This window comes from Heliangelus exortis, chromosome 9, assembly GCF_036169615.1.
Source record: "Heliangelus exortis chromosome 9, bHelExo1.hap1, whole genome shotgun sequence".
Taxonomy (NCBI): domain Eukaryota; kingdom Metazoa; phylum Chordata; class Aves; order Apodiformes; family Trochilidae; genus Heliangelus; species Heliangelus exortis.
In genome coordinates, this window is record NC_092430.1 from 19,194,941 (window position 1) to 19,213,079 (window position 18,139).

General features: G+C 40.8%; 1 protein-coding gene across 1 annotated transcript in view; it reads right to left on the bottom strand.

Annotated features, from left to right (window-relative positions):
* The window catches only part of USP13 (ubiquitin specific peptidase 13), a 42,513-nt gene extending 29,837 nt beyond the window's left edge, over positions 1-12,676 (bottom strand). The window contains exons 1-2 of the mRNA XM_071752605.1: positions 12,310-12,676; positions 3,985-4,110 (exon numbers count right to left, since the gene is read on the bottom strand). Of these exons, the coding sequence (XP_071608706.1) occupies positions 3,985-4,110; positions 12,310-12,462 (279 nt within the window). The 5' untranslated portion in view covers positions 12,463-12,676. The remainder of the gene's footprint in view (positions 1-3,984; positions 4,111-12,309) is intronic.
* Positions 12,677-18,139: the final 5,463 nt, after the last annotated feature.

Below are 18,139 nucleotides of genomic sequence, written 5' to 3' on the forward strand. Positions count from 1 at the left end.
TACCATCACCATTTCTGACACATGTTAATTTATTCATGTTCATCCTATTAAATCACAGTCCTTGCTAAGCAAGAATATAAATCCTCTTCATTCAACAATGAGATTCAACTCATTATTCCATCCTATCCTCATGGAGTGAGAAAGCCACCATCTGAATCCTTCACACTTTGCTCAGTTTGCAGTTGAGCAGAGCATGTCTCATGATCACCATGGATGACAGCTCTTCTGCCACCAAGACAGGGACACGTAGCATCACTCAGGCCTCTCACCACTAGATCCCCTACAATAGTTCTGAATTAATACAGCTGAAGTAGAGAGGCAAAGAAAAAGATTATCTGCATCAAGATTCAGTCCTTCATAACTAACTCGAGTCTGATCACCTTGCTGTGATCTATTAGCTCAGCTAATATTTTTCTAGGCAGAAAAAAATGCCTTTCTGTCAGAATCCATGTCTTCTTCCATCAAGATGAATCCCAATCACTACTATCCTTTCTTAATATTAGAGAATATGGAGGAAACCTGACACCAACCAAGCAATTTTTCAGGGGGAATTTTATTTCTCAATCTAAACTCCAAAGCAGAGAGCAGTAACTTCCCGGTGACATTCCATTTCAAGCACTATTTTCCTGGTTCAAAATACCTCAGCCTTCTAGGGAAAACACTAGTAGCTGAGGAAATGTAGAAGTCCATGCACTTACTTCTTAAGCTGCTTGATAACAGACATCATTAAATCGAATCAAATCAAATAAGCCTCTGTGGCTATAATGCCAACATGATGCATTACGTAGTGTATAATGTTAGTGGAACTGGTGAGGTTGTTAGGTGACTTTTTTTTAATAATAATATTGGGATACAACAGGTGGAGAAAAACCAAGCCAAGAACCTGTCAGCCTAAAGCAAGTTCATGTTTGCCTCTGCTCTTTGGTACGTGAAAGGGTCACATATTTTGGGTGGTTCCCTTCACCATGTAAATAAAGCTTTGGCCAAAGCTGACTACTCAAATCATCAGTGAGGTCTTATACATCACATGAAAGTTTTCCATTCTTAGAGCAGATGCTAACTAACACTCCTTGGCTACTCTTAAGAACAGTACCTATTATTCATATATCCAAGACCTATGGAAAGGGAATCAGGGATGCAACCCCAGAATTTAAAAAAAAAATAAAATCCTCAATTAAGTGAAAATAAGCAGATTTTTTTTCTGTAACATTACTGGAAAATATCCAAGTATCCAAGAAAGTATCCAAGTATCGCAACCTATTTTCAAAAAAAGAGCAGCAAGATACATAACCTGGTTACAAATATATTGTGAACAAATTACACATACACCTAGGATCATAGATTGAGAACTAAAAAAAAAAATGTTTCCCATAGTGGGGAGTAGCCATTGAATTCTGATGTCACCAAGTAGGATGATGTAAAAGTCATAGTAGATATTTCAGAGAGGAAGAACTAATGTGGAATGTTTTTCACTGTAAGCCCAACATTACATTTTTCAGCTTGATTTTCCCAACTGCTGAATACATCTGAACTAGAATTGCAGATGCCCACTGCACCTTAAAAACACAGAACCTGAGTTTTCACCTTCTTTATCCTCCTGTTAGAAACCACTGAAAGCATTCCCTATTCACAAAATAATTTTGGCTTCTAGCAGATGTGACACACCAACAAATGGGGGTCCACACAAAGCATCAGTAGTGGCATTAAATTGTTTGCAATGCTTCTTGTACAAGGTGTCAGTGTCAGCTTATCCTGTTCTCTTTAACTGCACCATTGCCACATGTTTCAGGAACAGCACCACCTCTGAGTAGCAGCCAGGAACCCATCACTGTAGGATATTTCATACTTTTCTGTCCAATGTTTTCAATAGGGCTGAGGTCCCATTATAGCACCAAGCTGAAGCTCTGGCCAGGGCTGAGTACAGAAGACACATGAAAGGAAACTGGTGGATTGAAAAATTTTGAAGAATGAAATTCAGGGAAAAAAAAAAAAAAGAAAGAAAGAAAAAAAAAAAATCCATTTTCTTAATGTAGCTAGGAATTTTACCAGAGGAAGCTCCAGAACCTGCACTTGTGCACATTTCTGATGACTGAGCAGATGCCTCTGGCACTGACCTGCCAGTGGCAGATATTAAAACTCTACTTAAACCAATAGGCTGAAGATTTTACACTTATTTTCTAATTGAATTGGGCCAAGATACACAACTCTAACAATCCAAATTACTTTGGAAGCAAACAAGTATTTCTGCAGCATTGCAGTACATTGTGAAAGAATGATGCCAAGGAAACCACAGGCAAGAATAGCAGCCTCACTAAAAGAATCTTAAGATAGCCTGTCCAATGCCTTTGGCTTTACTGTATCTCACACCATCAAAAGCTTGGCTTAACACAACAACTCCCAGTGCAGCATGTGCATTTCACCCAACTGTTCCAGTGGAGGTCTGGCATTTCACACTGCTCAAAGGAAAACACAGCTACCACATAAGAAGCAAACAGTCACAGTAAACAAAATCCACAGCTATTGCATGAGGAATCCTACCTAAGAGCCATGTTAGATGACACATGCTTCACCTGTACCATATAGTCAAAAACTGTTTCCTACCACACCAGTACATCACCACCTCCAAACATAGCTGCCAGGACCCTTTTCTGTACCGTGATTCACAAGGAGAAAATTAAGAGCTACTTAACTATAAGCTCTTAGTTAAAACAGCATCAAACAACAGTCAGCATATTTCTTTTCTTCAGCATAATCTTTATCCAGGAAAGGGACTTTTGAGGCAATTTTACTCCCAGCTTACCTTAATACTGAAAATTCTTAGGCCACATGCTGGAAGAACATTACATACAAGGCAAGCTGACAGGTTGTCTACACACCTGTTTCTAGTCCCAGATACTGTCTAACAAGAGTGTAAAATTCACTCAAGAGAACCGTTGCTAAAACTAGAGTAGGCTTTCCAAAAACTCACACTAGCAGTGCAAAGGAAAATGTTGCTATCACCCTTACAAGAAAAGGCAATTCTGAAGAATAACAAAGATCACTAAGAATCTCAACCTGGGACACATGCAAACCACCTCCTATAATTCTGGTAAAATATTAAGAATCATCTACTGGACAAAATAAGTGGACATGGCACCTTATTTAACTCAGGGCCTTTATCAGCCAGGGGAAACATGGCTGTCAAATGAGAAACATGAAATATTCTATCCCACTCCATGAAGTTATTTTAAGCACTCTAACTTGCCAAAAGAGACAGAGCTTACAGGAGTGTGAGCTGTAAGTAAACGTAGTGCCTTCCACATAGCTCAGGTCAGAAGTCATTAACAATCTTTTAAAGATGCCAGACAAACCACACACAGACACATTATAAAATGCAACACACTATTGATAATGCAGTGATATTATGGAAGAACAGTGAACATAGGTGGGTGTAAGACTTAAAAAGGGCAGTGTGTGACTCTAAATCCAGCATTAAAGCCAAGCTTTAATCCCAGGCCAGGTCAGGAGTAGGGATCATGACTTAACTGTACAGAAATCTTAAGATGAAAAGAAGTCCTGCCACCCCAAGATGAAATCTCACATTAAAAAAAAAAGTCTCAGAAGCTTCCAGCCACATCTGAGCCAACACCAGTAATTCTGCACTTCAAAGGCAAGTTTCAGAAAAGTATTTAGTTACCTACAGTATGCACATAATGTGTGCATATATCTGTATGGTGTGCAGAAGTGTGGAGTGAAAAAGTTCAGTGGAAGTCAGGCAACAAGCTGCCTTTAACATTGGGCTTTTTAGGGCTTCAGATTTCCCTCAGAACTGAAGCTATAGGATTGGCTGGGATCCATGCATCTGAATATCATAGTCAGTCCCAAATCTAAATACATTAATTTCTAACATTCAAGATTTGGCCTATGTCAGAAATGCCTTACCTAAACAAGCACAAGAGACCCAAGAACTGCCAGGGTAGTTATTTGTGAAGGCAAAAGTCTCACCTCTATCACATGTCGTTTCAGATGCAGATACACACACTGTCCTGTCTTCCGGTAATGTCTTTCAATGTGTTCCCTTCCAAATCCCAGAAAAGTGTTCATGCACACATAGAGACCTCCTTCTGAATCCTAAACAGGGCAAGATAAATAGTTACAGCACAGAAGGAACTGAACAGGACAGAAAGGAATCAGAAAAAAAAAAAACAAAAAAACAAAAAACAAAACAAAACAAAATATTGCAGACACTTTCTGTTCTCAAGCAAGCCACTAAAAATGTGGCTTTCGTAGCATCTTATACCATTTACATTATCAGTCCTCTAAGAAACTTCCACATCATTCCAGACTATAGAAACTCACTGAAATGGTTTATTTTATAACTACAGATTAGTGAGTATTCCAATTGGATGTTTAGAAGTTAGTCTTGAAAACTTCCACTTGGGTGCCAAATCCACAGAGATTTCTAGGTGCAGAAATTTGCAAAGCATGGACACTTGAAATACAAAAATTTGATTTCAAATCAGAAATGTGGCAGAGCTGATGGTTCAACCACAACTTCTACTACTGATCACAATCTTGTCGAGAAAAAACAGATCTGCACTGATGTTGCAGCTCTTTGAACTGGCTAACAAGAAATTTGGCAAGTGTCTTGTGAACATTCTTCAGTATCTATCAAGGCTTCTCTCTGTTCATGAAACTAGAGAGATTGGAGACAAGGGCAGTACAAAAGAAAAAGATACATGTCCTGGTACTGATCATAAATTACTACATTTCCATAACATAGCCTGGCAGGAGTCCCATCACTTCTTTCCCTCCCAAAAGCTGGGTGTCCATGCTGGCTCTTATCAGGGCCTTCCTGCATTTTAGTATTGCTCCCAGATCTCTCCTACATCATTCAGTCAGGAGGACTTTGTTATTTGGTTCAATTTTTTAAGTTCTCTCTAGGATGAACTTTTTTGAATAGGTGGTGCATTACAAAGCTTTGAGACTTTTAGTACCACTGTGATTTCCCTTTCATTGTGAATGGTTTTGTTTTAGTGGATAGTACAGAAGGTCTCATGTAGAATTCCTCAAAGAACTATGTGAACTAAACTCATCCACAGGCAACTTTGAAGGATTTTTTGCTTAAAAAAAGGAAGTTATTATCTCTAGAAACAAGATTAGGTGCATGCATGTGCATAACCATGTCTTGAGAATTGTTACAGCAATACATTGCTACAGAATACCACCTGGTAGTGCCACACCTGAAAGATTATATTGAATAATACACTAAACCAAGAAGTTCTCTCCTGCCTGGCCTACAGTCTTGGTTTGAGCCAGAGCAGAAGCAATTTACATTTTAGTAATTTAGTAATTTCACTTTTCAGTCAAGTCACTTCTAAGTAACTGCATGTTCTGATATTAACCACGTATTTTTCAGTCAGTGTCTGCTTCTAGGACTGATAACACTATGTTTCTAGTTGTTGCTAGAGAGTGGTATGCAGAGCCAAGGTCACTGCTTGGTTCTGCTAAACTTCTTGTGCACCAGAAAAAAAAGAGAAGAAAAAGGGTCACATCTTTGACCTCCTGTGGGAAGGAGCAGGTGATCCAAAACTGACCAAAGTATTCCATCACATACAGCATCACACACAGCATCAATCTGAGGGATTGTGAAGATCAAGGTTCATCTATGGCTAGCATCCTGAGAAGCCTTCTGCCTCTGATCCTGATCACTACATTCCTAAATCCAATTCCAGTCTGCCTCTGAGTCCAGGAGTCCATTCCAGGAATTTCCCAGGGCCTGCCTCGGTTGTGACATGAGCATTACTGAGGGTCATCATGATACTGGGTTTGTTCATCTCTCGTTGTTTTCTTTTTCAAAATTATTGTTTTCATTAAAGTTCTGTAGTTTAATTTCCAGCCTGTTAAGTCTCTCTCCCTTATTTCCTTTCCTTTTCTTTCTGGGAAGGGAGAGGGGATTAATAGAGAGCATCTGTCATTCATTTAATTGCCAGTTAAACCTGGACACCTACCTCTAGTCAAGGCTCTGCCATGCATGAATTTCTGCGCTACCTCTGAGCTCAGGCAGGCCCCTCTCTCAGAACAAGCACAAGGCTGCCCAGCCTGCTGCACCAGCCCTGGCACCAGTTAAGCTTTCTCCACTCCTGTGGACTGGAACAAGTGGCACAGCGAAAGTCTGATGGAGATCACAGCTGATCTCCAACACGTTCCTAATCAGCACCAGGATAATACACCTTATTCTCTTCCCCAAAATGAAGCTGGAAGACTAATAGTGTTCTTGCTCATTTGATACCTGGCACAGACCAGCTGGGGCCTGACAAGTCTCTGTCCTTCCATCACTGTCCCCAAACCAGGCTTGAATGTGCCACTCTAATCCCAGTTATTTTTCCTCAACCCATTTCAAAGGCTGGCACTGAGTATTTCTATAGGACTTGAAGGAAATTCAACTTCCAGCCTATCTACAACCCTTAGCTGTATGCTAGTCCTTCAAACATGCTAGTTTTTACCAATACAACTAAAGCCAGAACTGAAGAAAGCCATGGAACACCAATACTGGTACTCCTACAGTGGCCAGCAGAGCCACAGAGGCAAGGAACAGAACATGCAGAGACCAGAGAATGATGCTTTAACTCAAATAAATCTCAATCTCTTCTGCTTTTCTTAATGTGAACCAGCAAAACTTCAGCTTTACAGATTTAGCTGGAAGTTGAATATGGAATGAACTACACAACTGTTGCTTTACCTACCTCAAAAGGACAAAGATTTGCATCAAGTACTCCTGGATCCAAATGCAAGATGTGAAGCAAGGGTTTAGACTATCTGCCATTCACACCTAAAATATATCATGAAGTCATTCTTTCAGCATCTAGATATCACAATCACTGTCTCTGCAAGGTAAATAGTAAATTATTTAGCTACCTCACTTCTGATCCACATAACCCTTGAGATTCTATTTACAAAAAAAAAAAACAACAACCAAACAAAAAACAAAGCTAAACAAAAAAACCTACCACAGTTCTTTTGAATGTGAATTATTCAGTGCCTAGAGAACAAGGCTGATATCTAAAATTATGCTCAAAAGTAATAAAGTTGTTAAAAGAATATGTCACATCTCGTATTCAAAATATTCATCAAATGCAATTGTATTTAAAATATATTACATTTATTTTAATTTCCTCTACCCTTTGAGAGATTTTTCTATTTTAAGCCCATTATACCTTCAATGTCTACTCATATCCTTTTTGCATTATGTCCTTCTGTGAGAAAGTCATGGATGTGTTCTCTGTAAAAGAATTCTATAACTACCCAGCCTAAATAAAAATATCTAGCATTGTCACCCTAGGGTCTCAGAGAACTTTGTTTTCAATTTTGTTTTCTTGGAGACTATTCTCTCTTTTTCTGGAGGGAATCCAAGAGACCACTGAACCGTTTCTGATAAGCAGCCTATGACAACAATCTGACACTTTCAGTATATGAGCTAAATGTAGCATCTGAGTAACTTGGTTGTGGTTACTAGCAAAACAGTTTTCTCTTGGAGAACACAGGCTATTCTCATACAGCTTAGAAAGAAGTGGACAGACTGTTCAAAAGACTAAAAGGTCACAGCAAAACAAGAGGACATGTGAAAAGGCACTTTTGCAGAAGGCTGTAAAAAGGATTAGACCCCTTGTTTGGTGCTCAAAAAGCACTTAACTGTGGTCCAAGACAGACAAAATATTTCAGTCCATCTGGATAACAGGATAACTAAAGTCTGGTCCATCAGGCATATAGAGGAAAATGCTAGTAAGATCCAAATTTAGATCAAGCTCAGAAACACACAATGCACCTAGACAATGGTTGTTCCCCAGAGCTTTAGTTATTTTTCATTTGTGAGCCACTGCAGGCACAACTCTTACTGGTTTTACCATTCTCCAGCTCTGGAAGAGCCTTTAGTTAACCTTAGTGTCCTAGGGCAGCCAGCAAAACACTCACCACTCACCCCTGGAACAGCTTTGCTGTCTCCCTGTGATGAAACAGTACAACACTACTCTGATTTTCCCTATAATCACCCAGCACCAAACAATTCACTGCCTCAGTAACTTGGAGGTCATTCTGCAGCTAAGCCAAAGTCTTTTGTCTGAAGTATTCATTTTGTCTTGCTGTATTCAGTCCTCTTTACTCGTTTCCTTGCTGCTGGTCCTGTCCCATCAACAGAAATGGGATACCAACCTACCCTCCCAGACACTGGCCCTGGTGACTTTCTAATTTTCTTCAAGGAATACTGACCAAAGGGACAACCAGACAGGAAATATTTATTTCTAGAAAGTTTCATGCAATGTGGTCACTGGTATCCATTACACACTGCAAACTCTTAAGGATTTCAGTCTCAGCTGTACTGTCCAATACACAATGGAGTATCAGCACAGTTTAGCCTTTGGGAATTGTCCTAACATAACCACTACAGTGTCCTCAAGCCACTTAAATGAAGTCAGCAAGATTCACAAAGGAAGCTGTTGTCAGCAGCAAGGTTTTTCCAGCAGTGAAGCCAAGCTTTAAGCTGCTTAAACAAACACAGTCCTGCAATTTACAGAAGCAGACTGCTTGGTCCTGTTGCTGTGTGAGACCCCTGACCTGTGCTGTGGTTGTAACCAATGCCCTTTGTAGGAAAGGCTGCAGAAGACATTTATCTGCAATGTGCACAGCCTGCACGTATGCCTTTCTTGTACCTCCAGTTTGTATCCCACTCCTAGAAATTGCCTCTCCCTTGGATGCATCTCATATGAACTCATCAGTGGTCCTTGATTCAAGGATTTCATTATAAGGTGGAATTTCCAGCTGAGTACTATGTATCTTTAGAAATAGTAAGAGAACAAAAGATTTTATCAATGCAACCTTTTTGCCTCCTGTATTCTACTGAACACAAAAGTCAAGCTCATTAGCCCAGAGAGGAAGAGAGGCCACAGTGGAAAATTTGTAGGCAGCTTGCCTTTCCCTCATAACTCCTGTACATACAAAGAACCGTTGGAGTAGAAAGAACCAACTGGAGTAGGAGCCCTCATCAGGGAAACACAGTTTATCTAGAAGCAACCAAAATAGTCAGTGAAAATTACGTCGTAAAAAAATCAGATTTTCCAATCTTATAAGAGAAATAAATGAAAAAGTTTCACTTGGGCTCTAAAGTGCACAGAAATTTGCCTCCTGGTTCTGCTGAGTTTCCAGGAAACAAACCCTCATATGTTCCACCGGGAACAGGCCAAATCTAATGGCATTAATTTTTGTTTAGTGGTCTTTCTAACAACACCACCTTTCTGATAAGACCATCCTCCTACAGTGAATCCACACGGGAAAAAATACATCAGATATCTCCTTGTATCTCTCCTACATTCACACACCTCAAGTATCTCATCTAGTGACTGTAACACAAAAGTGCCATTTTTCTCAGATCTGCACCCAAGATTTTTAAGTCATGGAAAGGGAACGGTGGGTCAACCAATTTTCAGAACAGTTAGTGAAGCATTCTGTAAGCACTAGAACATGGTTCTTCAGTGACATTACACCTCTCAAATCTGGACAAGAGGACACAACTGACGGAGTGAGAAACAGAAGCCAGGTCATGTTAAATTTTGCACAGTTGGCAGTAGAAGGTGGAGACACTCTGCACGTTTTCTTTGACACTCCCTGACACAAACAGCTCTGGTCTTGACCATCTCATCCTCCTTAGTCCTTTCTGAAATTGCTGTGGAATCTTTCTTTTGTAATAATAATACTTTGTACCCCATACTAACAGGTCTGATGTTTTTTTGTGTACTTTAAAGATTACAACACTTAAAGATCAGATCACAACTATATACACTTGGTATAGCTAAAGAAACTTGAGTATAGAGCTGCTGTGTGACAGGGTATGTCACTTGCACAGATAAAAGCACTCAAGGAAATTCACTTCTCTGTGAAGATAGTCACTTCTTTGGAGAAGGAAAAAAAAAGTAAAAGAAGGGTAAAGATTGAGACAGTCTTACGGTGTTAATGAAAGAAACTACTCAAATAAATTCTAGTACTGGAAAAAGTGACAGAACAAAACATTTTGCATTGAATCGACTCCACAGGCTGAAGTTAAAATTTTAACAAGAGGTAGTATCTCCCTTTAGTCAAGTCAACAACCTGTCTGTTTCGTTCCAGTTTCCTTAAAAACACAGTTTTTTTATTTTCAATTTGGAAAGAACAGTGTTACATCCAAGAAAGCATACATTTGCCCTTTAGAATAGTCATCTTGGGAACAGTATCCAAGTATCTGTTAGATTATATGGGAAATAAAAAAAAATTCTGAGACAAGTCTTTTGCCCAGATAAGATGAGGGTGGTATGGGCTGAAAAGCTGTGGAAAATTATAAAAAATGAGACTAGTTTTAATTTTACTGGTACCACATAGATTCAATCAAGCCTTTTGCTCTCTGAATGCCTATAATGAAATTCAATCAAAAAGTTTTAACAACTGAAGGGCAATATCTTACAAAATCTGAAATCCTTTCTCAATCAATTCAAAAGGATGAGAAGTTTTTTGAAAGTAAAAAACCCAATTTTTAAAATTTAAAATACCCACACACACACATGGTGGTTCAAACTCTTTTTGCTACTTTTACACATAGTTTCTGCTAAGTTAAATGTTTTGTTCAAACATACAGTTTTGTTGTGTTTACTTGAAGTTTGTTGGCATGGGATGATTGGTTGTTTTTTAATTTGTAGCAGAATTATATAACAGTTGCTACTTTTTAACAGAAACTTTTCATAAACGGTAACATCAAAGAAGCCTGAAGGTGTTGCTAAAAACACCAACCATGTGTTCACTCGAGCAAAAATTTGCAGGAAACATTGTGGTACATTGATTTTCCCCACCGAAAACCTTACTAAGTACATAATGCAATTAGCATCTCTGCAGTACAGTCCAATTTGACAGTTTTAATCAGACTGCCTCCCAGTACAGTCAGGGCTGCTGGGTGACACTTGAGATCTGAAGAGTGCATGTAAAAATAACCTCTGTTCAACAAGACATGATGAACACCAGACAGCTGAGTCACCTTTAAAAACAATTTTGATTTGCTGTATTAGAAGGAATTACCAGAGAGCGGGATAAAGGATTAAAAAATCTGGCTGAAATACACCTTTCATTAAATAGTCTTCAATGTAAGCTCTGAGCTTCTTTTTGATTGCTGTCACTGAGCTTAAACATCACAATGTAGTGCTCAATCATCTCTAGAAAAATATAGCTTCTTGTAGAAATGCATTTTCTAATAAATGTTCAGCTCCATTTAAAAAGTGTACCTTTAAACACCTGTTTCTTACATAGCACCAACTGTTACTATTTATGCAGATTTCCAGGGTAGTCAGCAAAGTTAAAATTTAGGCCCCAAATCTGCCGCTGAACACAGGCAATCTGTGGAACCTAAGGATGTTCTGCAAGACAGCTACACCACCATAGAAAATGTAGTGTATATAAAACATTCATTTAACAACAAACTAAACAAGCTAGTGGGGAAATATTACAAGTTGGTCGAAGTCCAGCAGTGTAACTGAAACCCTGGGAGAGAAAGTGTTTCAGGAGGACTTTCACACTGGTTTTCAAGCTGAGCCTTTACTTTGGAAGCCTCCTCTTAATATTTTTTAACGTGAATGAGCACTGAGACAGTAGTAAAGCAAAACGATTGGCATATCTGCCAGCCAGAACACACAAACGAGAATGCCAGCTACCGCCCCTTTTTACTACTTCAGTGCGAATGTAAAAAAACAAGGGCTCCCGCGGGGAGGTAGCAGGCAGACCTCGGGCAGCCAGAGCCCATTTCCCAGCAGGCAGAAAAGTTTCCCCAAAAACCGCAACCCCAGCCTCAACCCCCCCGATGTCTAAGCCACCGCTTCAGACCGCCTCAAGGAGAAAAATAAATAAAGCAGCGATTCGCCGTTAGGAGCTCCGGACGCAGGAGACCGAGCACCGGCGGTGGGCAGGGCAGGGCAGGGCCCCCCCGGCCACCGCGACCCACAGGAGTGAGGGGGGAGGCCCCGCAGCCAGGTGGGGAGGGCGAGGGCAAACCGGGCTGCAGAGGAGGCCACGGCAGGTGGAGGGAGGAAGGTTATCAAAGGAAGGGATGGAGGAAGACTTTGAAGCCTGAAGGGCAGGCAGCGGCCCGGGGAGTGGGCGAGGGGCTGCCCTGGGAGCGGGTGGTACAGCGGGGAGCGGGGAAGGGGCCGCCGGAGGGGCGCGTTTGCCGCAGGGCGGTGGGCTGAGGGGGGGGCATGTCCGCTGCCCGCGGCGGGGAGGGGAGGGGAGAGCGGAGGCAGCCGGGGGCGGCTTCGCTGCACTCACAGGCGAGTCGTAGGAGAAGGCACACTCCGTCTTGTAGACCCGGTCCCCTGACTTGGGCACCCGGATCGTGGGCATGTAGGGGACGAGCAGCTCGCCCAGGTCCCCGGCGGCCATCTGCGCATCGCCGCCGCTGAAGAGCGCGGCCCGCTGCATGTTCCCTCCCTCCGGCCGGCCGACGGCGAGCGGGCAGTGCGAGGGCGATGGATGCGGAGGGCAGCCGGGCCCGGGGCAGGGAGCGGCGGTGGCGGCGGCAGCGGGAGTCGGGCCCGCGGGGAAAAGGAGGGGGAGGGAAGATGCTATTTTTAATCCAATGGCAGCAGGAGCGGCACCAGCTGCGGCGGCGGCACTCGGGGGTCCCGAAGAGGGCGGGAGGGAGGGGCAGGGCGGCGGGGGCGGGACGCACCCGGCTGCCCCCCGCGGCCTCCGACCGTTTCCCCGGCGGCGTGGGAAGCAGAGACAGAGAGAGAGGCGGCGGCGGGGCGGGTGTAGGGCTGAGAGGGGCGGTGGGGCCGCGATCCTGAGGCGATTCCCGCCCCGCGCACGTGCCACGGGCGACCGTTAGGTGGCAGCCGGCGTCGCGCGGCCGCTCCGCTGCCGGTACCGGAGGAAGGCGGAACCGAGGGAAGGGACTGCAGGTACCGCTGGTACCACTGGTAGTGCTGGTACTGCCGGTACTACCGGTGCCTGGCAGCAACGGGGGCTACGGAAACAACCCGTCCAGTGAAGGTGAAGGAGGGTGATGCAGACGGACAGGCAGCCTCCCACCCGCAGCCCGCATTATATCCGAGGTTCATGGATCACCTCCGGGCAGGTGATGGATGTGGCCTTTGCTAGAGCCGCCTTTTACGCCTCCAAAACTACATCAGAGTTTCAGAACGCGGTTCTGGTAAAACCTCAGCTAACAACGGAACTAAAATGTAAGTTTGTATCCAGCTGCGAAGAAACAGGATGTGAGGGCGAGCAGAGCAGGGCAGGGTGTTCGCAGGGACCTTTCTAGAAAAAAAAAATAATAATAAAAAATAATCCAGTGTTGGGAACGGCACGAGATACCAACAGCAGAACACAGTATCAGTGGGATGGCCTTCGACTTACTCAAGAACAAACTTAAATCAGACTTGTCAGCACTTTTTGCATGACAGCTAAACCACACGAATGAATACAGGGTCATTGGACATGCTTGTTTTGCCTGAGAAGGCTTCATACTTTTTTAATGACTTCTCTTATGATTAACTCAGCATTTGCAGACAATGAGAGCCATAAGATGATATACAAACCATCTAATGTAAAAGATTGACTCAAACAAAAAGGACAAGTCAAAGGACTGATACAAAATCAATGTCGTCCTAGCAGTGCTAGGAAACAGCAAACAAGGCAGTCCTAGCTTAAAATAGACTGTGCAAAGCTGCTTAATATAAAGAAAGAACTTTATGCGTTTGACAGTTCGAAACCACAAGATGGTCACGAGTAAAAGGCTAAAAGGCTAGGGCTTATTTCCTTTAAAATGGTAATTTTGAATATGGACAGATTGTTTGGGGTCACGGACTGGAACAGGCACTTTCCATCACTCTCTTGAGGGAGTTAAAACCAAAGGAGTATCGTGGCCGGCAGAACCTGAGGAAACACATCCCTCTAGTGGCAAAGTCTGCCAGCTACAGGGTACCCTCTTCCTTTTGTCAAAAGTCGAGTAGAAAAATAGCTGCACGATTCTGAAAATGCATGGCAGTTATGCGGGTGTATGTCCCCAGGCACAACTTGCCTTATTTGCCTTACTTATTTCTTAATTTGTTCTTGGTTAATTACAGCTGAACAACACATTTTCACACCTAAATTTATGTATAAGCCCAAAAGACGTTCTAGAAAGATCATTTTTCAGATTATCTACACAGAAAAGAGTTCTGATCTGAGTTCTGAAAGATGTACAGAATTCTGTCAATCATCTCTGGGTTGTTGTTTGTTTGTTTTAAGAGTCTGTATAAGAAGTCTTTTCCAGACACAGACTACATAGGAGGTGAGACTGGAAAAAACAGAAGACCAGACAAGCATAAATTATATATACATAAGAGGCAAAACTGCTGATAAAACTAATGAATAAACAGCATGGCTGACACTATCAGAGATGGAAAGAATTAACAGATATCTAAATAGGGAAACTTTTAAGTTAATGCAGAGAAAATCACAGCAGATGTTGAACAACATGCAAGTTGGGAACACAGTGAAAGATGAGTTTTACTACAAGTAATGAGAAAGAATTTGTCTACTGTGGTAGATATAATCCTAGTAGTCCAAAGATTTGAAGGTATTTTTCTTACTTAGTTCATCTTCCACAAATTATCTGACACAAGGCATTATGAAAGAAAAAAGCCTTGCAGTTTCCTGTACCTTACATTTAAAACTTTAAATACTAGAAATCAAATGATGAAGACTAATATTACCACCTGGTTTCACATATATAAGCTCACAGAGCCCATTCTACAGTGATGTTTCAAAGAAAAGGAGAAATTGTTGGCAACTGACATACGGCATTTTCTCTGATTAACAACTTTAATAACTTCACCAGTTTAACTGCCACACAGTTGCTTTTCAATTACTGGAATCAAGACAAACATTGTTGGTGTTTATTAATTTCCATCAGCAAACAGCAGGATGTAAATTACATAGCCCAGCCACCGTTTGTTGGTATGCATTTAAGACAATGCATACTTTCTTAAAACTGTTAATTGTCAGGTGTGGCTTTCATAGAATTGTCAATAAGATTTTTATCAGGTGTTTCATAATGATACCAAGGTCCATCTCCCCTTTGTCTCATCAGTCTGCGTGCCTCCAACTCCAGCAGCCTGAAAAAAAAAAGAGCAAGACATACTCAACATGAAGTTTATTATTTTTGATCATACATATATAAATGTTTAACATCAGGGATTACTGACAGCAGCAATGAGTTTAGCATCTATGGTTTATAAATACTACTCAAACATAGATAATATTAACACATGAAAGTTTCAGCTAAAACATGAAGTATTAAATCCTTCTATGTAATTTTTTTTCAGCAAGTCATCTCACAGAAGAGTGACAAAAATACTTGCAAGGAGTTCTGCCACAGGTTCTTGCTTAGTAAGGAGTAAGAAAGTTCTTACACTGCTTTCAACTAAAAATTAATAGAAGAAAGAAAATCAGAAGTAAATGTGGTGGTAGGAGCTATGCTGTCTTGGTCCCTTCAGCAACAGCTTGTGGAACTGTTTCTTGTCCCACAACAGTTTGCTCTGAGTAAGTTCAGTACACATAGTATAATATCCTTGCTGCCCACAAAATTTTCAACAGCAACATGGAGCATGACCAGTTGTGTAAACTGTCATTTAGCTACTCAATTAAGCTATGAACATCAGCAGAGCTGTTCATTTCCTTATTCAGGGAAACAGAATTATGCCTTTATAAATATGAACTGTTCTGGAGAGCCAAGACTGCCATTGGATCGTTCCAGTTCTGGTAATCTCAGTACTGAGACCGCAGGGACTACAGACAGCCTTAATTTACACTTTGGCACCAGCCAGTACAAGCACTCAGGGTCAAGTGATACACAGATAAGTATGTCAGCATCCAGCTCAGTATGTTAACCAAAATAAAATCATTAACTACAGAATATATCAGTATTCTAAAACATTTCAACTATGTAGCATACCTCATTTGAGTTTTCTTGGCTTCAACATCGAGCATAGCCATCTCCTTCTCATAGTTCTTTTCAGGGGGGTCAAGGAGGTAACGAGCTATCCAGCGACTTATCGGGTGCTAGAAAATATGAAAACAGAGATTATTCATGCAATTTCCAAGTTGAAATTTTATCATAACTAAATCACACTGCATGCTCCAGTTCCTGAAATACATCATCAACACTATGGGTGCCGACATTCAAACTGTAACGATAAAGTTGAAAATATGCTCAACTTATCCAGAACCCTAAAAAGTTGTATTTCTTTTGCCATTTTTAATGCCAGGATAACCTGCAGATGGCTAAGCCATAGCAAAATTAGAAGCTAATGGAAGATGTGTTTTATTTATTTCTGTTGAAGTAAAGTTCCTTGAACTGCCACTGTAATCACAGAAATGGACTCCAAACCTTTCTGTAATCAGGAACATTTTAAAGTTCTGTTTCCCCAGAGAGGTCATTTCACCATTTTCACCAGGAACAAAAGACTAAATGAGTTGAAACTCATAGTCATGATAGTTGGAAGTCACAATAATATTGCTAAATTAATTTATTTGCTATCAAAATAAGTGCTTGCAGCAAGAAGCCAGGTACTAAATTTATGAAAATACCATGTAATGAACAAAGTATAACCTTGAGTTTCTGACTATAAAAATCTTCAATTCTAATTGCATATTTGAGTTCTACTACATTGATACCCAATGGCAGGGATATGGCCATCCTCATTATCATAATCCACACATTTTAATCCCAAAAGTATCAAGAGGGAGGCTGCCCATACAGTGCCACCCTTTATATGTTACACTCACTTTGTAGTATTCCCAGTACTCCGGAACGTAACCTTCGGGAATCTCTGCAAGTTCAGCTTCACCTGACAAGAAAAGGAGGAAGATCTAACTCAAATTTTTTTTTTTTTTTTAATTTTATATTCTGCCTTTCATGTTAGGAAAAGATCATTGTTTCACATGGAGAGTACTTAAACCCTCAATCTGAGTTCTACTCAAAAATTTGCCTTAAAATTTTTCCAGACACTTCACGCTGCACGTATCCAGCTCATTGACTTTAAGGCACACAACAAAAGGGTGAAACTAGCAGCTATCCAGAAGAAATAATTTAATGGCAAGTCCTCAGAAATGCTGTCTAAAGTTTATGAGATGAAAGCATGAATCTTCCCTAAATTCTCCATTAAATTAATTCTATATTATTATAGTAATACATTTTAAACACATACTATCAAGCAGAATTTTGGCTTTTTTTGCTAGATAAGAAGTGACACTTGCAGTGCATGCAGCCTTCTTAAGGAAGTGTGTAAAAACAAGGTAATACAAATTCATTTCAATACAGACAAACTGTTCATTAAACTTCACTCATGTTTGAAAGACTGTCAAAAGATGGAATTTTTCCATTTACAAAAACATGGAAAACTTTAAAAAAAGCAACAACGGAAAAAAAATAAAAACACTGATAACTTCTTCTGCATACTTACACGATATTACCATACCTATTAGGCCTGTTTCATGGTCTTCCAAAGACCTTTCTGTTTAATAATTTTGTCTGAATACTTAGGTTACTCATAAGAGAGAACTCACCAATGAAGATGTTGACATATGTTATAAAGAGTGCCACTGGTATTCCCGTCAGAAATATATAGAATCTCTGTGTAGGGGATAAAAATAAACAGCATGGGAAACTCAGAAGCCTGACAAAATTAAGATTCCTCTGAAAATGATAGTAATTCTTAGTATTTATTATTCTTATAGTAATTATTATTCTTAGGCAGTAATTCTTAGATTTGCATTCATAGGTTAGACAGAGATGTTGTATGTAAAGACACACTTCTGCTTAAAATGAATTAATTAACATTCTACAATACAGAAACTGAGATGCTGTCTAAGTCCACGAGCCTCTTTATTTCAGCTTGCAACCTCCTGGAGAGGTCACTCTCTGCAGGAGATAGTAATGCTTTCCCTGAATGCTGTCTCAGCATCTTGTTTATTTCAGCATTTAACTGTCATGAGGCACTAGTACCAATGCAATATAATCCATCATAAATTTACAACCACTGCTGACTTTGGTAACTGCAGAAGACAGATAAATAAAGCCTGATGACATGAAGAGAGCTGCATCAGGCTG